At 42.3% G+C, this 25026-nt stretch overlaps 1 protein-coding gene across 15 annotated transcripts in view; it reads left to right on the forward strand.

The window, feature by feature from the left end:
• Positions 1–23790, forward strand: part of LOC311182688 (protocadherin alpha-C2) — a gene marked incomplete at its 5' end in the record, with an annotated part of 214278 nt that extends 190488 nt beyond the window's left edge. For all 15 annotated transcript variants that reach the window (XM_084251690.1, XM_084251687.1, XM_084251688.1 and 12 more), the window contains one exon: positions 23466–23790. In XM_084251690.1, the coding sequence (XP_084107816.1) occupies positions 23466–23776 (311 nt within the window). In that variant the 3' untranslated portion in view covers positions 23777–23790. The remainder of the gene's footprint in view (positions 1–23465) is intronic.
• Positions 23791–25026: the final 1236 nt, after the last annotated feature.

The following is a 25026-nucleotide window of genomic DNA, read 5'->3' on the forward strand; positions in this document are numbered from 1 at the left end:
GGCTACACCAATTACATCCCTACCAACAGAGCAGAAGAGCATTTCTTCCTCCACATTCAAGTCAACACTCACTGCAATGGGTGTGAGGTCAAATCTTAAAGTAGGTTTTTTTTTTTTTTTAAGATTTATTAATTTATTTATGCAAGCACTGGGTACAGTCAGAAGCGCGGGAGGGTGAGAGGATTCACCAGAGCCAGAGCGGGGAGCAGAGCAGGCAGAAGGGCCGAAGTACACCGCTGAGGGGAGCAGCGGGCGGCAGGAGAGGTCGGCGCGCCATGTGGGACCCTCCTCCGGTGGCCGGGGAGCAGCTGGGGATCAAACCAGCGCCCCAGAGGCTGCGGGCAGCTTTGCAACCCAGTGCTGAACCGCTGGGCCACCGCCACTGCACCGGAGGCCCTTAAAGTAGTTTTAATTTGCATGATAAGCGATAAAAAACAGCTTTTCATGTGTTGATGATCTGTCTTCTTTGGTGAATGCCTGTTTAGGTCCTCTGCCCATTTTTCTTTAAAATAATTATTTACTTATTTTATAGAAGAACTGGGGGGTACAGACCAGAGGTGTGGAGGGTGAGGGGATTCACCAGAGACAGTGGGGAGCAGAACAGGCAGACTGACTGAAATACACTGCTGAGGGGAGCAGCGGGAGAGACAGGAGAGGTCTGCTGGGCCATGTAGGTATCTCCCTGGCCAGGAATCCAATTCGGACCCATAGTGGTGATAGCACTAAGATTTAACCCTCAGGCCACCAGGGAGGCCTGGTCTTTTATTATTTTTGATGTGATCATAAAAGGTATTGTTTCCTCATTTTTCTTTCTCCTAGTTCACTGGTTGCATAGATTTTGTATATATAATAGATTTTGTATATTGACTTTTGTAACCTGTAAGTTAACTGCATTTGTTATTTATATATATAAATAATATATTTATATATATAAATACATATATATTATAAAAAAATATATTTTTTTGGTGGAGTCTTTAGGGGGCCTTTTCCGATTTGGATTCTTTTTATGGCTTTTTGCTGCCTAATTGCTTCAACTAGGACTTCCAGAACTGTGTTGAAAAACAGTGGTGATAGTGGACATCCCTGTCTCATTCCTGATCTTAGGGGGAATGCTTCCAGGTTTTCACCACTGAGTATGTTTTTTGCTGTGGGTTGGTCATATTTGGCTTTAATAATGTTTAGGTAAGTTCCATTACAATTTTAAAAGAGGTTTTTTTTTTTTTTAAGCATAAATGGATGTTGGATCTTGTCAAATGCTTTTTCTGCATCTACTGAAACAGTCATGGGTTTTGTCTTCCTTTTTGTTTCATCTCTGGAATGAAGCCTACCTGATCATGGTGGATGATTTTCTTGATGTGTTGTATTCAGTTTTCTAGGATTTTTAAAAAAGATTTATTTATTTATGCCTATAAGAGCTGGGGTACAGGCCAGAGGTGTGGGGGGTGAGTGAGAGGATTCACCAGAGACAGAGTGGGGAACAGAACAGGCCAACTGACTGAAATACACTGCTGAGGGGAGCAGCGGGCGAGACAGGAGAGGTCTGCCTCACCATGTGGGTTGCTCCCTGGCCGGCCTGGGATTGAACTCATGCTGCAGAGGCCGCGGATTGCTTCACAGTGCTGTGCTTAACCCCTTGTGCCACCCCTTGACAATTTTTTCATCTATTTTCATTGGCGTTATTGGTTTATAATTTTCTTTTTTTTTATTGTACTGTCTTTGTTTTGAGTATCAGGGTATATGGGCCTCATAGATTTTTTTTGTTGTTGTTTGGAAGAGTTTTTAGTAGTATAGGTATTGTATCTTCTTTGAAGGTTTGCTAGAATTTATTGGGGAAGCCATCTGGTCCTGGGCTCGTTTTTCTGGGAACACTTTTTTTATTACTCTTTCAATTTCAGCACTTGTGACTGGACTGTTCAAGCTATTTTATTCTCCTTCAATCTTGGGAAGTTGTGAGTCTAAAACTTTGTCCACTTCTAGTTATTTTGATAGTTATTGCATTGAATTCAATTTGCTTGCATAGAGACTTTTATAATAGATTCTTATGAGCCTCCGTATTTCTGCCATGTTTGTTGTATTCACATCACTTTCTGATTTTATTGATTTGGGTTTTCTCTCTTTATAAGCATAGCTAATGGCTTGTCAATTTTTTCAAAGAACCAACTTTTGGTTTCATTGATCTTTTGGGCTGTCTTTTTGTTTTCTATTTCATTTATTTCTGCTCTAATTTTTATTCTTTCCTGCTACTGGTTTTGCACTGATGTCTTATTTGGTTCCCCTATATTCCTGTTATAAGTGAAACCATCCAATATTTTTCCTTTTCCTTCTGGCTTATTTCACAGAGCATAAATCCTTCTAGCTCCATCCACGTTGCTGCGAATGGCATGAGTTTTATCTTTTTTGATTGCTGAATATTCCGTGGTGTATATGTACCACATCTTCTTGATCCAGTCATCTATTTGGGCGCATTTGGGTTGTTTCCAGGTTTTACCTATTGTGAATAGTGCTGCAGTAAACATAGGTGTACAGGTGCTCTTTTGAATCACTGTTTTTGTGTCCTTTGGGTAGATCCCTAGTAGTGGAATTGCCGGATCATATGGTAGCTCCGTTTTTAGTAGACTGAGGAACCTCCAGACAGCTTTCCATAGTGGTTGGACCAGTTTGCACTCCCACCAGCAATATAGGAGAGTTCCTTTTTCACCGCATCCTTGCCAACATTTGTTGTTGCTTGTTTTTTTGATATGTGCCATTCTTACTGGTGAGGTGGTATCTCAGTGTGGTTTTGATTTGCATTTCCCTGATTACAAGTGATGTTGAACATTTTTTCATATGCCTGTTGGCCATTTGCATTTCCTCTTTGGAGAAATGTCTTTTGGGTTCTTCTGCCCATTTCTTGACTGTTTATTTTGTTTTTGTGGAGCTGCGTGACTTCTTTGTATATCATTGTGATCAGTCCCTTATCAGTTGGATGGAGTACAAAGATTTTTTTCCCAATCAGTGGGGTGACTCTCTGTTTTGGTTAATGTCTCTTTTGCTCTGCAGAAGCAGTTTGATGTAATCCCAGGTGTTTATCTTTGCCTTCACTATCACTGCTTTGGGTGATGATATTCAAAGATATTTCTGAGATGTATGTCTTGTAGTGTTTTACCTATATTTTCTTCTATATATATTATGGTTTCAGGTCTTACGTCCAGTTCTTTTATCCATTTTGAGTTGATTTTTGTGCATGGTGAGAGGTAGTGGTCTAGTTTCATTTTTTTGCATGTGGAGGTCCCGTTTTCCAGCACCATTTATTGAACAAACTGTCCATGTTCCATTGCCTATTCTTTGCTCCTTTGTCAAAGATTAGTTGTGTTCATATAAGTGCGGCTTTATTTCTGGGCTCTCTTTTTGGTTCCATTGGTCTGTGTGTCTGTTTTTGTTCCACTACCAAACTGTTGTAATTATTATGGCATTGTAGTATAGCTTGAAGTTTGGAAGTGTGATACCTCCTTTCTCCTTTGTTTTTATCAGTATTTGTTCTGTTTCTCCTGCTACTGGTTTTGGATGCTTTTGTTCTTCTTTTTCTAGTTCCTTCAGCCGCAGACTTAGATTGTTAAATTAATATGTGTTTTTTTTTTAATTTGGACCTTTATTACCATCAATGCCCCATGTAGTAGTTGCTTTAAGAGCATCATTAGGGTCAGATAGCTGGTCTCCATTTTCAGTAGCTCCTAGATGCTTTTTGATCTCTTCTTTGATTACTTCATTGACCCAGTTGTTCAGAGGCATTTTGTTTAGTCTCCACATGTTTTGGTTTGTTACTGGATTCCTTTTGTGCTTCATTTTTAACTTCAGAGGTCTCCCTGGTGGCAGAAGGGGTTAAGCACTGCACTGTGAAGCAATCCACAGCCTCTGCAGCACAAGTTCGATCCCCTGCCAGCCAGGGCGCAACCCACGTGGTGCAGCAGACCTCTCCTGGCTTGCCCGCTGCTCTCTTCAGCAGTGTGCTTTGGTCAGTCTGCCTGTTCTGTTCCATACTGTCTCTGGTGAGTCCTCTCACCCCCCACATCCCTGGCCTATACCCCAGCTCTTGTAGGCATAAATAAATCTTTTAAAAAATTTTAACTTTATAGTAGTGTGGTCTGTGAAGATGCTTGTTATATTTTTTGTTTTTTGTATATTTTCTGAGACATGTTTTATGTTCTAGTATATGATGTATTCTTGAGAATGTTCCAGAAAGTATACTGATTTATTTTGGGATGGAAAGCTCTATAAATGTTCAGTCAAGCCATCTGTTCTAACACTTCATTTAAGGCTTTTATTTCTTTGTTAATTTTCTGTCTGGTGTGTTGAAATCTCCGACAGTGATTGTATTTTTGTTGATATGTTGTTTTAGATCTGTTAATAGTTGCTTTATATAACTAATTGCTCTTATATTTGGAGCATAAATATTAATAATAGTTATATCTTCTTGGTAAATTGTCCTTTGCTCATTATGTAGTATCCACCTTTGGCCCTGATTATTTTGTAGTTGAAAGTCAAGATTATCTGTTCTCATTTAAAAAAAATTTGTGTGTATGTGTGTAAGAACTGGGGTACAGGCCAGAGGTGTTGAGGATGAGAGGATTCACAAGAGACAGACTAGGGAGCAGAATAGGTGGGTTTTACTGAAATACATTGCTAAGGGGAGCAGCAAACAAGACAGGACAGGTGTCAGCTGTGTCATATGTGGGTTGGCCAGGGATGGAACTCAGGCTGTAGCAGTAATAGTGCTGAGACTTAACCCCTAGGCCACTAGGGAGGCACTGCCTTCATTTTTAATATTTTCCTCCTGTGGATTTTGGGATTCATTTGTTCTAATTCTTTTAAGTGTAAAATTAGAATGTTTGAGATTTTTTTGTTTCCTGCATTGCTATAAACATCCCTCTTAGTACCACTTTTGCTGCATACTATATATTCTGGTAAATTGAATGGTAGATTGTTGAATACTGTTGAAATCATTCAATTTTTTTTTAAAGATTTATTTATGCATACAGGAGCTAGGGTACAGGCCAAAGGCGTTGGGGGGGGAGGGGGGTGAGAGGATTCACCAGAGACAGAATGAGGAACAGAACAGGCAGACTGACTGAAATACACTGCTGAGGGGAGCAGCGGGCGAGCCAGGAGAGGTCTGCTGCACCATGTGGGTTGCTCCCTGGCCGGCCAGGGGATCGAACTTGTGCTACAGAGGCTGCAGACAGCTTCATAGGTTGCATCTTAACCCCTTTTGCCACCAGGAAGGCCCTATTCATTCAATTTTGTTTGGTTTTAACATTGATGAGGAAATAATCCTGGCCAGCATTCCACAAAAGGGTATTATTAGATGACCTGGTTTCATTATACTTTATCTCGCATAAGTTGCAGTTTCCAAGAACCAAAATTAATCGAGGACTTAGTGTATTTTTCATTTTCATTTGTCTCATTTTTTATCTGTTTCTTCAGTGACCCAATAGTTGTTCAGTAGCATGTTGTTCAGTCTCCATGTATTCAGTCTACTTCCAACTTTCTTCATGTGATCAATTTCTAGTTTCATAATATTGTGATTAGAAAGATGCTTGATGACTTTGATCTTCATAAATCTATTAAGACTTGTTTTGTGTACCACTGTATGGCCTATTCTTGAGAATATTCTATGTGCACTGAGAAGAATTTGCATTCTGCTTTTATTATAAGAACCTCCCCACCCTATTCCTACTCTCTCGTTGCTCTGGTAACCACACCTCTTGCTGATCAACATCTACTGCTTTATTTCTATTTTGTTTTGTCCATTAATCTTTGTTTCTTCACATTGCACACTGAAGTCATTTGTCTTTTTCCTGATTTATCTCACTTTGCATAATCCCCTCAAATTGCTTCCAATTTGCTGCAAATGGCAAAATTTCATTATTTCAATAGTTGAGCGGTATTCCATTGTGTATATATAACTAATTCTTTCATCTATCAGTGGACACTCAGGCTGTTTCCATATCTTAGCTGTTGTGTACCATGCTACAAACACATTGCTGTGCATATAACTGTGAGGTAATGATTTCATACTCTCTGGATAGACACCCAGAAGTCAGAATTTTGGATCATATGGTAGTTCTATTTTTGTTTTCTTGAGTAAGTTAGTGTTTTCCAAAATAGTATGCAACAATTTATGTCCCCACCAAAGGTACACAACACCCTCGCCATCAACTGTTACTAGGTTTTTGTGAGTCTGTGGTCTCTTATATATATATATATACCATTATTATATATGAACCATTATATATACAATGTACCATTATACATGTACCATCATTATATATATTATATATACATATATATGTACAAGTATACACACACAAACACACACACTTGTTCAAGTATGAGATGATCTTATTGTGTTTGGATTTACATCTTCCCTAATAGCAAGTGATGGGCATTTTTTTATGTGCTAGTTGGCCATCTATGTGTCCTCTTTGGAGAAATATCTATTCATTCTTCTGACCATTTTTTAATTAGGTTTTTTTGTTGTTGCTGAGTTGCATGGGTTCGTTATGTACCTTGGATATTAATAATCCTTTTTGAATGTATGATATGCAAATACCTTTTCCCATTCAGTAGGCAGTGTTTTCACACTAATACTTTCTGTTGCTCTACAGAGGCTTTTTAATTGATATAGTTTCAACTGTTCATTTTTGCTTTAATTTCTCTTGCTATTGGGGTTGAGTGTGCAGTTCTCTCTAATGCTGAAATGTAGAACATATCTATCATCTGTGTTTTCTTCTATGTATTTTATAGCTTTATGTCTTACATCCTTGTCTCTAATACATTTTGAATTTATCTTTGTGTATGGACTTGAAGAATGATCCAGTTTCACTCATCTGCACATCATCCAGTTTCCCCAACACTGTTTGTTGAAGAGATTCATTTCTCCATTGTATAATCATGACTCTTTTGCCACAGCTTGTCAATAGTGTATAATTCTAGTCTCATTTATATTTCATTAACCCATGTATCTATTTTTAATCTTTAGTACTATTTTTGATTAGTGTGGTGACTCTGTAGCATGGTTTGATGTTTTGTGATTCCAGAGATTTTTTTTTTTTGTATTTTTGTTCTATTTTCTTTAAAAATATTGTTGGGATTTTGATAGTGATTGTATTGAATCTGTATAATTCTCTTGGTAAGATGGGCGTATTCATTATATGAATTCTTTCCATTTCCTTCTGTCTTGTTCTATATCTTTTAACAGTGACTTGTAGTTTGAGTTGTATAGATCTTTCACTTCCTTTGTTAAATATATTCCTAGGTATTCAATTCTTTTTGCTGTGATTGTAAGTCAGACTGTTCTTAATTTTTTTCTTCTCACTTATTGTTCCCACATAGGAACACCACAGAATTTAATATATTGATTTTATAGCCTGCTTTTTTACTGTTCTCATTTAAGATGTTTCTAATAGTTTTTTTTTTAGGGTATTCTAGATATATTATCATATATCTGATATAGTCAAATGATAGTTTCATTTCTTTTTTTTCCGGTCTGATTTCTTGGGCTAAGATCTCTAACACTAAGTTAAGGAAAAGCTTTGTTTTGCACTGTTGAGTGTATATTAGCTGTGGGGTTGTAGTACACGGCCTTTATCATTGTTGAAGTATGTTCCTTCTATCCCCATTTTTATTAAGAGATTTTATCATAACTGGGTGCTAAATCTTGTCAAATACTTTTCTCTGCATCTATTGATAGTTCTATGATTTTGTCCTTCCTTTTGTAGATGTAATCTATTACATCAATTGATCTGTGTATGTTGAACTACCCTGTATCCCTGGAATAAATCCCACTTTATAATGTGTATGATCCTTTTAATGAATTGCTGAATTTTGTTTTGCTAGTACTTTGTTAAGAATTATGCATCTATGTTGGTCGGAAATATTGATCTGTAATTTTCTATTTTTGTGATGTGTATTTTGCAATCACTTTATAATACTGAACTCATAAAATGTCTTTGGCAGTATTCCGTCTTCAATTTTTTGAAAGTGTTTGAGAAGAACAGGTGTAAGCTCATCTTTGATGGTTTTATAGAATTCACTAGTGAAGGGCCTCCCTGGTGGCGCGGCGGTTGAGCGCTGGGTTGCGATGCTGCCCGCAGCCTCTGCAGCACCGGTTCGATCCCCGGCTGCTCCCCGGCCACCGGAGGGGGGTCCCACATGGCGCGCAGACCTCTCCTGCCGCCCGCTGCTCCCCTCAGCAGTGTACTTCGGTCCTTCTGCCTGCTCTGCTCCCTGCTCTGGCTCTGGTGAATTCTCTCACCCTCCTGCGCTTCTGACTGTATCCAGTGCTTGTATAAATAAATAAATAAATCTTTTAAAAAAATAAAAATTCACTAGTGAAGCCATCTGGTCCAGGACTTTTGTTTTTTGGGAGATTTCTGATTAGTATTTCAGTTTCCATACTTGATTGTTCTACACAAGTCTTCTGTTTCCTCCTGCTTTAGTCTTGGTAGGCTATATTATTCTAAAAATTTAATCATTTCTAGGATCATCAAATTTATTGATTTTGGTGTTCATAGTAGTCTCATCAGCCTTGTTGTTTCTATGCTACCTGTTGGGATCAATCTGCTTTCATTTCTGAGTCTATTTTTTAGAATTTACTACTTACTTTTTGAGCCAAATTAAAGGTCTATAATTGTTGCTTTTCAAAGAACCAATTTTTGCTTTCATTGATCTTTGTGTTGTCTTTTTGGATTATATGTCATACATTTCTGTTCTGATTTTTAAATTTCTTTGCAGCTTTCGGGTTTATTCCTTTTCAAGTTGCTTTAGGTGTAAGGTTAAATTGTTTATTTGAGGCTTATCTTGTTTCTTGATGTAGTCTTGTATTGCTATTAACTTCCCTCTTAGTACTGCTTTTGTCATATCCCATAGGTTCTGATAACTCATGTCATCATTTTTGTTTCTCCAATTATTCTGCTTTTATTTCTTCATTGACCAAATGGTTATTGAAAAGCATGTTCAGTCTCTGCTTGAGATTTTTCCAGTTTTCTTTTTGTGGTTGATTTCTAGTTTTATAGCACTGTAATTAGAAAAAGTACTTGTATAATTTCAATCTTCCTAAATGTATTGGCAATTGTCCCAACATATTGTCTGTCTCACCTTGGAATGTTCCTTGTGCACCTGAGAAAAATGTAAATTTTGCTGTTTTGGGGTGGAATGTTCTGTAACTATCTATTTAAGGTCCATATGGTCTAGTTTATCACTTAGGACTGTTTCCTTATTTATTCTCTGCCTGGTGGATTTGTCCATGGTTGTAAATAGGCTGTTAAAGTTCCCTATCATCATTCTTATTTTTTTTAAAGATTTATTTTTTCTGCTTATGCATAAAAGAACTGGGGTTAGGCCAGAGGTGCAGGGGGTGAAAAGATTTACCGGAGACAGAGTGGGGAGCAGAACAGGTGGATCTACTGAAATACACTGTTGAGAGGAGCAGTGGTTGAGACAGGAGAGGTCTGCTGCGCCATGTGGGTCAGCTCCCTGGGGATCCAGCTCAAGTCACAGCAGTGATAGCATGATAGTGCTGAGACTTAACCCCTACACCACAGGGAGGGCCCTTATTTTGCTACCATTAGTGTGGCTTTTTAGTTCTATTAACAACTGCTTTATGTGTTTTTGTTGTTCGCTTATTTGGCACATATACAAATGTTATATAAGCTGGTTGTTTTAAGCCCTTAATTATTACATAAAGTCCATCCTCGTCTCTCATACCTTTTTACTGTAGGTCTACTTTATCTGATATAACTGTCTTCTATAGGATACAATTTGCTTGTAGGGTTGTTTTCCAACTTTTTAAGCCTGTGTTTGTCTTTCGAGTCTCCATAAAAAGCTGAATTTTGGGCCTCCCCTGGTGGTGCAGCAGTTGAGCGCTGGGTTGCGAGGCTGCCCGCAGCCTCTGCAGCACCGGCTCGATCCCCAGCCACCGGCGAGGGTCCCACAAAAAAAAAAAAAAAAACAACTGAATTTTGATTTTTGACCTATTCAGCTCCTATGTACATTTCATTTATCTTTTTAAAGATTTATTTATACATACAAGAACTGGGGTACAGGCCAGAGGTGCAGGGGGTGAGAGGATTCACCAGAGACAGAGTGGGGAGCAGAATAGGCTGAATGACTGAAATACACTGCTGAGGGTAGCAGAGGGCTGCTGAGACATATGGGTCACCTCCCTGGCCGGAGATTGAACTGGTGCTGCAGAGGCTGCAGATAGTTTCATAGTGCTGCATCTTTTTTTTTTTTTTTAAGATACACTTTTTTTTTCCCAATTTTTTTTTTAAGATTTATTTATTTATTTATTTATTCATACAAGCACTGGATACAGTCAGAAGCACGGGAGGGTGAGAGAATTCACCAGAGTCAGAGCAGGATGCAGAACAGGCAGAAGGACCGAAGTACACTGCTGAGGGGAGCAGCGGGCGGCAGGAGAGGTCTGCGCGCCATGTGGGACCCTCCTCTGGTGGCCGGGGAGCAGCCGGGGATCGAACCGGCACTGCAGAGGCTGCGGGCAGCCTCGCAACCCCGCGCTCAACCGCTGCGCCACCGGGGAAGCCCATAGTGCTGCGTCTTAACCCCTTGCGCCACCAGGGAGGCCCCTCCTATGTACATTTTAATTGGTGAATTCAGGCTATTAACATTTAAGGTAAATTTGGAAATGTAACTATTTTCCTTTTATTGTTTTCTTTTTGTGTGTTTTCATCATTTGAAGTTTTTTCTCTTACCTCTCTTTTATTATTTAACATTTCCATTTTGTGTAATGTTTGAATTCCCTTTCCAATTTATTTCCTCTGTGGGTTTTATTTTGAAGTTAAGAGGTTTATGTGTAATGTTTTATACTTAAAACCTACTGGGCAGATTGATCTCAAGCTCATTCTATTGGTTCACATTTTAAATACCGCCTCCCCCACACTGCATATTTGTGGTGTTGCTTCAAGGTGGGATTTTCATTTTGTTAGAGTTCCCTCAGTATTTCTTCAAGGCCACTTTAGAGATGATGAATTCCTTTTCATTTTTGTTTGGCTGAAAATACATGTATTTCAGCACTTTAAATATATCATGCCATTCTTTTCTGGTTTTTAGGGTTTCCACTGAGAAATGTGCAGATAATCTCATTGGGGCTTCCTCGCGTATGAGTTATTTTTCTCTACCTGCTTTACTATTGTCTTCCTTATCTTGATAGTTTCTTACCACTTATGTGTCTTTGCATCTTTGCATGTTGTTTGGGTTTATTTTGTTTGGACTTCTCTGAATCTCTTACATCTGAATGTCTTTTTTTTTTTCTTCTTACATTAAAGACGTTCTTGACCATTATTTCTTCAAATAAGTTTGTTATTACCCCTTTCTCTTTCCTTCTGGGATCCCTATGATTTGGGTGGTGTTTTCTTGATGCTGTCCCATAAGATTCTTAGGCAATTAGGTACTTCCTAATTCCTTCCTTTTCCCACGTTTGGGTGTTTTCCATTGCCCTGTCTTATAGCCCACTAATTCTGTCTGTTGCTTTGTTTTTTACTATTGAGTCCCTCCACTTTATTTTTAAGTTTAGCCTAGTGTTCTTAGCTGTATTATTTGTTTTTGAAACGTTTTCATATTTTCTTCATCTTTGTTGTAGTCTCATTTTATTCATTAATTTTTCTCTTTATTTCAATAAACATTAGGGTTGTTAATTCTGAACTCTTTAGGTAAGTTACCTAGATCTGTTGCATTTAGATTTTTGTACAGGATTTTATTCCATCATTTGTAGTATAGCCCTTTTTTTTTTTAAAAAGATATATTTACTTATGCATACAATAACTGGGGTACAGGCCAGAGGTGTGGGGGGTGAGAGGATTCACCAGAGACAGAGTGGGGAATAGAACAGGCAGACTGACTGAAATGCACAGCTGAGGGGAGCAGCAGGCGAGACAGGAGAGATCTGCTGCGCCATGTGGGTAGCTCCCTGGCCGGCCGGGGATTGAACTGCAGAGGACCTCGTCCTCTGTTTCTTAATTTTGTTCTAAACTATTTGTGAATTTCTATTGGTTGGACTGAACAGTTTTGTTAATTTGATTTGTTGGACTCATTAAGATTGCATGCTGCAGGATATAATCCTAGGTTGTTTGCTGAGGATACTGGGCTGTCTATTCTTTATTCTTTATAAACCAGTTCCTCTATATCTGTCTGGATGACTGGAGCTTTAGTGCCAGCACAGGGTAGAATCCAGTGCAGCAGAAAGCAGACTGCTGCAGGAGACCAAGAGTTCAAGCCTCTCTAGCAGCTGCTGATGCCTGAATTAAGGAAATCTGCAACCACTGTTAAAGCTTTTCCAGCTCCCTCAGACTAACACTGACCTATAATACTATTCTTCTGCTTCTGGATAGACTATTCTGTATTTATCTAAAAGTCCATCTGGTCTAATTTCACATAAGGCCATTGTTTTCTGTTCAATTTATCCATTGATATAAGTAGGATGTTAAAATTCCCTATTATCATGTTAATGTTTAATTTTGTCCATTTTGGTGCTCCTATGTTTCATGCCTCTATATTAGTAAGTGCTAAGTCTTCCTAATGGACCAACCCATTTATCTTATATAATACCATGTTTTGGACAGATGACTACTTTATCTGCTATGCTTTCTTTTAATTTCCATTATTTGAGCCTATGTTTGTCCATAAAGCCTCACATGGATCTCCTAAAGCAACACATAGTTGGTTACTGCTTTTTAATCCCTGCAACCTGTGTCTTTTGAACAGTTCAGTCCAATTACTATTAGCATCATTTTGATATGAGGTATTTCCCTTGTGTCTGCCATTATTATTGGTTTGGTGGTTTTCTATGGTGTTTTCTCAGTTTGTACTTTTTTTTAATGCTTCATGTCTCTCTAGGTTGTTTTGTGGTTACATGAGATTTGTGTGAAACATCTCATAGATGAAAGGTCCTTTTTCTACTGATTGCCTCTTCATATGCATGTATGTCATCTCCTCATCTACCCCTTTAATGTTTTTTTGGTCATAAATTTTCTTTTGAAACTGAGTTCATTATCAAAGTGTCTGTATTTGTTTTTAATGCTTGTTTTCCTTTTATGATGTAATTACCTAATGCCCTATTTTGATGTAGAATTGGAACTTTCTATTATCTTGCTTGAGGTTTTATGTACTTTTTTCTTGGCAGGAAAACTCCTTTCAACATTTCTTGAAACAGGTCTAGTTGTGGTAAAAATCCATCTGTTTTTGTTTGTGGGAAAGCCTTTATTTTACTTTCATATCAGAGGGCTAACTGGGTAGACTGTTCTTGACTGGCAGCATTTGTCTTTCAGTATTTTGATGGTATCATTCCATTCTTCTGGCCTATAAAATCCCTGCTGTGAAAACTGATGAATTCCTAAAGGGGAGCACCAGTGTAGGTTTCAGACTTTTTCCCCTGGCTGCCTTTGAAATTCTTTACCACTGACTTTTGACAGTCTTAATATAATGTGTCTTGGTAAAGGTCTTTTTGTGCTGCAATAATTAAGTGGCCTGTTAGCTCTATAAACTTACATACTGTTTTGTCTCCAGATTTGAGATCTTCTCAGTTACTTGTTAAATAAGTTCTCTGCTCCCTTCTCCCAAGAGACTCATACTTGTTATTTTTTCCTATTAGAGTTGGATAGTTATAAACTCTTGTAGTTTCACTTGAAGAAAAAAGTCATTTGCACTCTTCTACCTGACTTCTAGATTTGTATCCTCTATCTCAGTAATTCTCTCCCCCATTGGTCTACTCTATTTTCAGTGCTTTCAATTGCATTGCTCATCTCACTTAACGAGTTCTTCAGTTCCAGCATTTATTTTGGTTCTTTGGTAATCTGTTCTGTTCATTAATTTTATTCTAGAGCTCACCGAATTACATGAGTGTTTTTGTAGCTAGTTAAGTCTTCATGACAGCAATTTTGAATTCTCTTGTCAGGTAGAATCTTCTTGAATGACTTGAAAGCTTTGTTTCTAGAGAACTGTCATTTTCTTCGTGTGGTACTGTATTATTCTGATCCTTCATAATGTTTAACGACTTGTACCTCTGCCAATGCAGAAAGTAGCAAACACCCTTCTTACACAGGTCCTGGGTTGTGGGCACTGCCTTTGTGTTGAGGGGATAGGGAGGCAAATTTGGGTGAAGGACTGGCACCAGTGTGACTGGGGTGTCTGTATTGTTGGCAGTGCGTTTGCCACTGCTGGATTCTTTGACTCCTCAGTCACTGGCCCTGCCTCTACTGTTGATACTGGTTTTACTATGGTACAGTCCAGAGAGGGAACCAGGGTCCTGCTTCTGGCCTCTGTCACTGCTGCTGGGCTTGTTGAGGCTGCAGGCTCAGCCACTGTGGTGAGCACTATCTTTGCTGTTCCCGTTTTAGCCTCCTGTGTCTCATCCACCAAGCTTTTGATATGTGGCTCTCTCCCGCATCTTGGTCTGCTGAACAGAGGAGCCCTTGTTGCATTTTGGATGTCTTGCTAGTTGTAGAATGCAGGGAATAAAAAGGAAGCATCTTACACTAACATGATGTTGTCATCCAAAGTTAGTCATTCTTCTCATTCCTTTTGTGATGATGCAGTCTTGGGGCCATCATTTGTTTTGTGGTTAGCAGCTGCAAATGTGCATTGAAAGCTTTTGAGAGACTACAGCAAGCCATGGAGATTATAATAGTAAGAAGGATAAATTCCAACATATCCAGTGGACTTTGGAACTAGAGTCCCCAAAACCCAAATGAATGAAAGACAGACCTTGTTGTAAGAGTCAGCCAGTATTATTTCAGGTGCAGCAAGGGGTGTTGGTCACAATACAGACGCCTGCTTTCTTTAGCTAAAAGATAATCAAGGGTTTTAATGACTTAGGTCAGAGAATCAAAAAAGGAACTTACATAGCACTTGCTTTAATAGCAGATTCTGCAGTATTTTTAACAGTTAAGAAGAGAGGGAAATGGTGGACACCTAGAATTACGGCGTCTGACACAACAGAGAGGAGCTGAATTTCTTCCAGAGAAACTGAACTATTGGGAATCATGAAAAAGTCTACAATGGGCAGAATTATAGCATCCCCAACATCATGGAACATGCATTAGTCTGAGAAGTCACCCCCCCACACACCCTTTAGTAGTAGCCTGGGAGATATGGGTCATGGGTTATCTTTTCAGGCCAATGTTAGAAAAAAGGAAAGACAAAAAGAAAACAAGTTTAAATATGAAACCCTGACCTCGTGTCTTGGTAGAAGCAGTCTACATTGATAGCAGCTACTTCTCCCCTCATCAGTTTGTTCTGTAGTGCTCCAGTGTCTGCACAGGAGCAGATATGTATCCACAAAGTTTTTAGTTTTTTTTTTTTTTAAAGGAACCACATTTTTTTGCTTTAAAGATTTATTTATTTATATAAGCACTGGGTACAGTCAGAAGAGCGGGAGGGTGAGAGAATTCACCAGAACCAGAGCGGGGAGAACAGGCAGACCCACGAAGTACACTGCTGAGGGGAGCAATGGGCATGGCAGGAGAGGTCTGCGCACCATGTGGGACCGTCTCTGGGGGCTGGGGATCGAACCAGCGTTGCAGAGGCTGTGGGAAGCTTTGCAGCCCAGCGCTCAACCGCTGCGCCACTGGGGAGGCCTAAAGTTTTTAGTTTTGCAGCAGAGTCAGTGGTTAGGACAATAGGGACTAAGGGCTACCTTTCATCGGTGACACTTCCAGAATAGCCACTCACCAGGCTCCAGATTGTGACTAACAGGATCTCGTGAATTGGGTTCTGGAAGACCCAGAACCCAACTTGAGCACAGAACATTAGCAATTTACAGTAGGTGTTCATAGCATGAGGCAAGAATCAACAAAGGTTATACCAGTAGACACCGATCTGCTGGTTACTGTCATGTAGAGTGAATTTGTTTCCCAAAGAGGGTACTGTGAACAGTCAGCAAAGACCAAAGGCATCTTGGTTTTAGGCCAAGGGGAGTTCAGTGATTTTGACAAGTTTAGAAATCTTAAGTTTGAAGATCCCATTAGTTCGCTCAACCTTGTCTGATGATTGAGGCTGACAGGGACAGTGGGAGTTCCAAGAAACTGGCAAGGTTTCTATGAAGGCTTCTGTGACTTGCTCAGTGAGTTGGGTAACTTGATCACTGGATAGTGTGGCAGGTAAACCCTGAGTGGGAAACAGCTCTTAACAGTTTGCCCCTCTGAGGATCATCAGCCTAAAGCAGGGAGGCTGCAGCCCATTTGGAAAACATACATGAACAAGAAAATAGTGGTAAGCCATGCTAAGTGGCAAATGAATGAAGGACGTTCAGCTTGAGATTGCTATGGACAAAAATAATTTTTCCAGAATTATGGCAAGTCAGGCAGTGCTTGTAGATTGTGCAATTTATGTAAGTCTCCCTGCCAACGTTTTTTTGAGTAATTTTAAAATATACTCTGGTGGGTGAAACAATGCAAAACCTGCCAAAAATGGTTTTGGAGCCCCCCAAAACCAAGCATCTGTCTTGGGTTTTGTATAGCTTTGACTGATCATGTGATTTACCACCATAAATGACACAATCTTAATTTCTCTGAAACAAGAGCAGACTATACTGCCTTATAAAAAGGACATGGGGATGGCAGAAGTCTGGTAATGGAGGGTGATCTTTTGCAGAGAAGTAGAAATAGACTTCATCCACATGTGCCAAAATCTTCATAGATTCCGCAGATGCTTTTGTGTGAAGTCAGCTATGGCATTTCCCCAACAGTAAGGCTCGTCCTACTGTGTGCCTCCATTTTGATGGCAACAATTTCAGAAGGTAACAATACAGGACTAAGATCATTTATTTTTTTCATCTCCATTTTTGATTGGGGCCCTAGAAGATGTAAGAAAACCCTTTGTTTTCATTAATATCCCCAAGTCATGGCTCTCATGAGTATTCACAGTTTAGTATTCTGCTATATGCCATGCCTGGGTGAGGGCAATGAGCTCTGCTTGTTGGGTAGACATGGTTTGTGGGAGGATTCAAGTGACCTACTCCATTCAAGTAGGTCATATGGTAGTAATAGCATAACCAGCTTGAAAAGCCTTTTTTTAGGCTCTACAGTTGGCCCTTTTCAGTAGCTACGCATCCACATGACAGACAATTCTTTAAAACAGCACTCTGCGCATGTGCATTACTGCCAGGTTAGCGAAGTCCCGAGTCAGTGTGTGTTCCTTCTGTAGCCCCCAGAGTTACCAGCGACAGTTTGACTTGCCAGCTATGATTAGGGCCTTTTCATCAGGGAATCTGCCACTGAAGTCTCTATCTCCCTTGTTAGTGGATGGAATAGTTCTTGTTGCCCCCCCCTCCCTTTTTTTTAACCTTGGGAAAGGAAGAGGCCTGGTTTCATACATCTCTCCGTCGCAGACCAGCACAGCAGTCTCTCAACCCTGAGATGGCCTCATCGTTCACAGCTTTTCCCCCACCGCCCCCCTTCCTCTTACCCCACCCCTCCCTGCCCACTTCCGACACTTCGGCTCCCCCCCCTTTTTCCTCCCCAGCCCTACCCCGCAGTGGGGGCCTGTGGGAAGCCAACACAGCTTGAAACAGGGGAACTCGTGCCACAGTCCTTTCCCTCCCCCCTCCCCCAGCCTCTGCCTCCTGCCACACCCCTTTCCACCCTTCAGCGAACTTCCCAGTCCTCAAAGCAACTGTTGGGGTTTTAGGCCAAATAGGGGACTGTGGGACTCCTATAGAAGCCTGAGACAGAGAGGACCCTCCCCTCCCTTCCCCCTCGGTCCCCTCTCACCTTCACACCATTTCCCCCTAACACTATTGCGCCTCCCTTTGCCCCTCCTCTCTCTCCCCCATTTCTACCCCTCTTCCCCCTTTTCCCCTCACTCCTCTCCCCTTCTCTCCCCTTCCCACCCCACCTTTCTCCTTAACCCAAAGGGTGGGGTTTTAGACCAAACAGGGGACTGTGGGAAGCCAGCAGAACTTGGCAGAGGTAAATCCCCACTCCCCAACCCTAGCCACACCCCCTACGGTTCCCCAAGCCCTTCCCCCCTCCTCCCTCCTCCCCCCCTTTCCCCTCCTCTGCCGCCACCCCACCTCTTCCCTTTCCCACTCCTTTCTCCTTCCCTCCCCTAGCCTTCCCCTCTCCCCACACCCCAGCCCTGTCTCCTTACCTTCACCTTGGAGCAAACCGGAAGACTGGAGCTTTAGACCATACAGGCCATGTTTCAGGCAGGATCCCCCATTTATGCAGTAGACTGGTACTCCTAAGCATCTGTACAGAATGGAAGGTGTTTTTTAGTGAGATGGAGGTATTTAGCAAAAGAAAAGATTGATGGGGGGGGCAAGACAACCCTCCCCTAGGGGCACAGGGGTGTAGTCTTGTAGACCACCTGCTATTGTTACATTCCTGGTTAAGGCTTTAACTGCAATTTAGACTAAATCTTGGTTTGATGACTAGGGCTTGGCACAAGGGACTATTTTGGACCTTTTTTGAACATTTTCATTTATGAAACACCTATAAAACAGACACGAAATAAACAATGCCCATATGCTTTATGTGAAGAGCAAAAATTACACTGCATGCGGTCTGCTTAGCCCAGTGCCACACGGACAGGAATATATATCCAAGACTCTGCTGTAGACAGGAAGCTGATCGCCAGTTTATGGATGAGGAAATTGAGGCACAGATACTTATAGGATTAGTCCAAGACAATGTACTGTTAAATCTATCATGATGGATGTTAAAACCAGGATTAAACATCTTCCAACATTTTCTAGCTAGTGCCCCTTCTGAACTTGCCTGAAAGTAATACCCTTGGTCAGAATTGTTCTGTTGTTCTATTAGGGGAAAAATCAGCTTAAATTAGAAAAACCTCTTCCAGAGCCATCGGGAGGCTAGGGGAGAGTTTACAGCCTGCAGCCCAGAGTCAGCTCACCATGGAGAAAGGCCCTGGGCAGCACCTAAGGAAACCTAGCTGCATTAGAGGGTAAAGTGACTGGTCAGCTACCTCCAGAGCTGTTTTTAAAAGTTGCAGATCTATAAGCTCTTTAAGAATATGTTCTCATTTTTTTATTTTAATTTTTTAAAAAGATTTATTTATACAAGCACTGGGTACAGTCAGAAGCACGGGAGGGTGAGAGAATTCACCAGAGCCAGAGCGGGGAGCAGAGCAGGCAGAAGGACCAAAGTACACTGCTGAGGGGAGCAGCGGGCGGCAGGAGAGGTCTGCGTGCCATGTGGGACCCTGCTCCAGTGGCCGGAGAGCAGCCGGGGATCGAACCCAGCGCTCAACCGCTGCGCCACAGGCGAGGCCCTGTATGTTGTCATTTTAAAATATATGCCTACATATTGTGGAGACTAGTCTCACCCCCCACCCCACACACACCACCTCCCCATCCCCCGCAAAAACAAAACAATTTACTTTCATTATGATCAATTAAAACTTCTGGATTCTAGAGGGGCTCTGCCTAAGGATCCAAGCCCCACCTCGCGGGGCGGGGGTGTGTGTGCCTGTGCGCGCCCTCTTTCTAGGCTTATCCATTGGAGTCGTGTCTGCATCGCAGTCAGTGTTTGTCAGTGCTGGGTGACTGGAAACAAAGGAGAGGAGACTTGTGTGATGCAGGGTGGGCTGGGGAGACAGCACTGAAAGGAGAAATTTCCCCTTGATTATTTGCGGGAACTAGTCTTGGGTGGGGGGTGGGGAGGGCAGGGTAGAAATGGCTTGTCTTCCTTCCCAATTCTGTCCCGCAATCACAACACTTTACAGGCAACGCTGGGCAAGGGTCTTACCCTAAAGGGAGTGAGATTAGAGGTCAGTTCATGCTTGTGGGATCCTGAATGAGCCCTTGGAGATACCGGCTTACCCGTCAACCAGAACAAGGAGAAACCAGATCTTGTTCTGCTCAGCAGCAGCAGCTGAGCACAAGTCTGATTAGTTCTTGCAGTTAAGGGCCAAGGATCCTAAGCAAAGGCCACAGAAGCTCAAAGACATGTAAAAGAAGCAGATTAACGCTAAGCAGGCCTGCTGTGAGAGGCTCCCTCAACCAAGAGACAGGGCCTAGAAAGAAGGGGAGGGGATTCTAGGCAAAAGGAAAAACCCATGTAGAGGTCTTGAGGTAAAAAGAATTGCAGAGAGGTGCCTGATGGAAGATGCCTGTGTGGCTGGACAGTGGTAAAAGGGAGAGTCCTATGAGACTGAAGGAAAAGCTGAGATTGCTGACGCTCTCTCCATATATAACGCTAGGGAGTTGGATTCCTTTCATGCCAGCACAAAGCCTCTGAATAGTTTTAAGTAAGGGCTGTGGTAGAACCAAATTTTATTTTTTTAAAGGATTGTACTGTTTTTAAAAAGTTTTTAAAAAGGGGAGAAATAAAGGAATTCAGTGACTGGGTACCAAGTGGAGGGTTAGAGAGGCAGAAGTAGAAGCAAGTCACAGGAAGAAGAGACTGTTGCTGCAGTCCAGTAAGAGACAGTGGGGCCCAGGAAAAGGTTAGCAGCAGTGAACATGGACAGGAGGGGACAAAGACACGACATACAGGCACACCTGGGAGGTATTTTGGGCTCAGTGCCAGACCACTGTGGCAAAGCAAGTCCCGTGAGTTGTCTGGCTTCCCTAATCTAGTAAGTGTGCTCGACATTGTCTAAAATGCACATACCTTAAAAAGTGCTATCACCTGAACTTTCTGTGAGTCATAATCTTTGCTGATGACGGTCCTGCTTTGAGTATGGATGGCTGCTGACTGATCAGGGTGGTGGTGGCAGTTTCTTAAAATAAACAATGTAATTTGCCACACTGATTGACTTCCTTTCACAAAAGGTTCCTCTGTAGCAGGTGATGCTGTGTAATAGCATTTTACCCACAGCAGAACTTCTTTCAAGATGGGAATCAATCCTCTCAAACCCTGCTGCTGCTGCTCTATCTACTAGTTAAGTTTGTCAGATCTAAATCCTGTGTTGGCATTTCAACAGTGTTCATAGCATCTTCACCAAGACTATGTCTCATCTCAAGAAATCACTTTCTTTGTTCATCTTTCCACAAGGAACAATTCCTCATCTGTTAAAGTTGACATTGTAGCTATACAGTCACATGTTGAGGGGGAGTAACGGGGTGTGGGAAAGGGAATATAGGGGAGGGAAAGGGAGGCTGGGGATGGGTAGATAGGGGGGACGCTGAAAGGGGTGGGGGAGAGAAAGGGTTTGGATGGAGAAGGGAAGGGTTGTGGTCACAGGCTAGAAAAGAGAAGGTTCCTGGGCCTCCCCTGGTGGCGCAGCGGTTGAGCGCTGGGCTACGAAGCTGCCCGCTGCAGAGGCTGCACGGGTTCGATCCCCAGCCACCTGCGAGGGTCCCAAATGGCGTGACAGACCTCTCCTGCCGCACCCGCTGCTCCCCTCAGCAGTGTATTTCAGTCAGTCTGCCTGTTCTGTTCCCCGCTCTGGTGAATCCTCTCACCCTCCCGCTCTTCTGACTGTACCCAGTGCTTGTATAAATAAATAAAAAAAAAATCTTTAAAAAAAAAAAAAAAAGAGAAGGTTCCAGGACTCTTTGACAGAATTCCAAAATGGTGGCACCAACCGCAAAGGTCAGAGCTTCAAGGTTATACCTCAAAATATAATGGTTCTCACACTTGGGATGTCTAAGGAGGTATTATAAGAAGTGTGATGTGTCACCTTCACCTGAATGTTTTATAGGTTGAGTATTATGTTTATGACCAGGGACTCTTGTCCAACCAGGAAAACAGCTGGTTTAGACAGATTATTCTAGGGCCTGTTAAGATCTCAGAACCCTGGGAAACAGAGTTGAGACCGCCATTTTTAACATCACTCCTGGGGTGTTAGGATGCTAAGTTGACTAATATACATTAAATCAGTTCAAGGAAAGTTCTGGTCCCCATCTGGTTGTCTTGGACCAAACCGCCCCCATTTAATTTAATGGAAGGCAAACCTGTCTAACCCAAACAGTTCATTTTGATAACCGGATTCATCCAGTTTGAAGAACCCACTGGGCCACAAAAAATCCAGAGCACAGGTCTCCTTGGTGGCTTAGGGGTTAAGTCTCAGCACTACCAGTGCGATGGCCTGTGTTCCATGCCTGGCCAGGGAACTAACCCACAGCAGACCTCTCCTGTTGTTCCCACTGCTCCCCTCAGCAGTGTATTCCAGTAAATCAGCCTGTTTTGCTCCCTACTGTGTCTCTGGTGAATCCTTTCATGCCCCCTGCCCGACCTATTCCCCAGTTCTTTACACACACACACACACACACACAAATCCAGCGTATGCTTTTTTTAGTTCCTTCCTTTGTGACCTGCAATCCATATCAATGTCAGGGAGAGATGAGACATCACTTCCTGAACATGTGATGTGTGGAACCCAAAGACCCCCACCCCCCAGCATGTGCAGGTGACAGGCAAGGAAGCTGCTACGAAGGGCTTCTAAACTTCAGCTCTCACGGCCCCACCATTTGGGCTCCTAAACCAAGAGCATTTACTTATTTACTTGCAACATCATTAGCAATTCCTTTTTTTTTTTTTGGTGGGACCCTGGCCAGCAGCCGGGGAACAAACTGGCGCTACAGAGGCTGCGGGCAGCCTCACAGCCCAGCGTTCAACCGCTCCGCCACCAGGGGAGGCCCAGCAATTCCATTTTTAATGTACATATATCTGCCCTCCCTCCTCACCACCCCCAACCCCAAACGATTAGATTGACAGTGTGTGTCCCTACCAGGCCATGCAGGCACTGAGGCTGGCTCAGAAATGAAGGTTAAGGCCCAAATTGCAACAGGATTCCATCCTCTTATGCTGCACTTCTTCCCGTCTCCTCTCTAGGTCATCAACATTAGGACAGACTAGGTGTCAAGCTACATCTGCAGGGCCTCCCTGGTGGCACAAGGAGTTAGGCACGCACTATGAAGCAATCTACAGCCTCTGCTGCACCAGTTCGATCCCCGGCCGGCCAGGGAGCTGCCCACATGGCACAGCAGACCTCTCCTGTCTCACCCGCTGCTCCCCTCAGCAGTGTGTTTCAGTAGCTCTACCTGCTCTGCTCCCCACTCTGTCTCTGGAGAATCCCCTCCCCCCCCATATCTCTGGCCTGTACCCCAGCTCTTGTATGCATAAATAAATAAATCTTAACCAAAAAAAAAAAAAGATCTATCTGCAGGCAAAGGGTTCTGTGATTCATATACTCTCAGCAGAATACAGTATTCTGCTTTCATCTAGTACATTTCCTGCCCCATTCCCAGGCCAGAAAATCACAAGCAGATTCTTTAGGAAAGTATTCACAAAGAACCAAAACACATTGCCAGATAATTAGGTTCCTGACCCTCCAGGCAGAGCTCCTGCTTATTTCCAAAACCGGGCTTGCCCTCAGGCTCGAAGAAATCACCTATGGTTTCCTGGGCCAGGTCTGTGCCTGCAGCTTCTGTGTCCTGCCTGCCCGTGAGACATGGGAGGCAGGTACTAACCGTTACTGATTTGTGACATTTTGTCTTTCAGAACCAGAGGCAGGAGAGGTGTCCCCTCCAGTCGGTGCTGGTGTCAACAGCAACAGCTGGACCTTTAAATACGGACCGGGCAACCCCAAACAATCTGGTCCCGGTGAGTTGCCAGACAAATTCATTATCCCAGGATCTCCTGCAATCATCTCCATCCGGCAGGAGCCTACTAACAGCCAAATTGACAAAAGTGACTTCATAACCTTCGGCAAAAAGGAAGAGACCAAGAAAAAGAAGAAAAAGAAGAAGGGTAACAAGAGCCAGGAGAAAAAAGAGAAAGGGAACAGCACGACTGACAACAGTGACCAGTGAGGTCAATTCATGGAAACAAGCCACTTAGCCAGTTTTTGTAATAATGGCAAATCTCTCCCATGTAGCAACTCCCTGCTCCTTCCCCCCCGCCCCCAGCCCTCTCTCAGCCCTCAGAAATCTGCACCAAGTTCCCTGTGTCTGTCTAGATTGCATTTAACAGGTTTTGTCTTAAAAGCTTTACTAAGTCTGGTGTTAACTCTTTCTCTCCACTCTGGCTTGTTTTCAGAACCTAAAAAGCAGACCCAAGTTTCCTTTCTCCTCCGCCGCAAAGGAGAGGCCTCCCAGCCCCGCCAGTGAGAGGTTGGACTCTCTGCCCTGTGCTCCGGGGATCCTGTCTTGATGACACTTGCAGGGCAGGCTGAAAGGCTCTGAGATTGAGCAGCTTGGGTGGCTGTGGCCGCCGGGTATGTGTGGCCGCCGGGGTATGTGAGTGCCCCGCAGTGGCCGGGACGGGCCAGGTTAGGCTAGCTGGCGCCAAGTGGGAGTTGCTGATCTGGAGGGGCAATGTGAAACTGAAAGGGACCAGACTTTCTAAATCTTACAACTCAAGAGGCAGTGGCCACCTTCTAGCAGACAAAACAACCCCACTGACAAGGCTTTAGGAGTCCATAAACCTAAAACTTGCATTATACCTACAAGCCAAGTGTTCAGTGTTTAACGGGGGGGCCACCTGGGGTAACAGAAGCAGATCTGATGTGTTTCCTTTAGATGTCCTTGTGCTCACTTTATTAAATATTCTTTTGCACACAATGTTTATGAAAAGGCCAGATCCTTTTCCAACAGATACATATATGCAAAAACGAAAGGAAAGAAAACCCCAGCACCTCACTTTTCTTATTTGATAGATTTATTTAAAAAGAGAAAATCTATAATTATAAATCTTTAGGAGAAATATGATGAATACAAGTCCCCTACATGCTCCTCAAAAGAGACTCCGTCTACAGCCATTTAAATGATCGTTGCTGCTACAGAAGTGCTTTAAGAGAATTGCCTGAACATCTGTATTATACCGGCCACCTGCCAATCACAGCTTTACTCTTTCAGGTCACTCTGGGGCTGCCTCTTGCATGTATTAATTAATAAAGGATCTTTCTCTTTCTCTTTTCTAAGAAACAATTTGTGCACTTTGAATACACAACCTCCTCTAGCCAACTTATCAAGACCCAGAAATTGAAGAAAAATAATGTTTTCGCATACATACAGTGAGCAGACTTTTCAATCCTCTCAATCTGTGACGTGTCTTGGTGTGC

The sequence above is a fragment of the Talpa europaea genome, assembly GCF_964194135.1.
Source record: "Talpa europaea genome assembly, chromosome: 13".
Classification (NCBI taxonomy): Eukaryota; Metazoa; Chordata; class Mammalia; order Eulipotyphla; family Talpidae; genus Talpa; species Talpa europaea.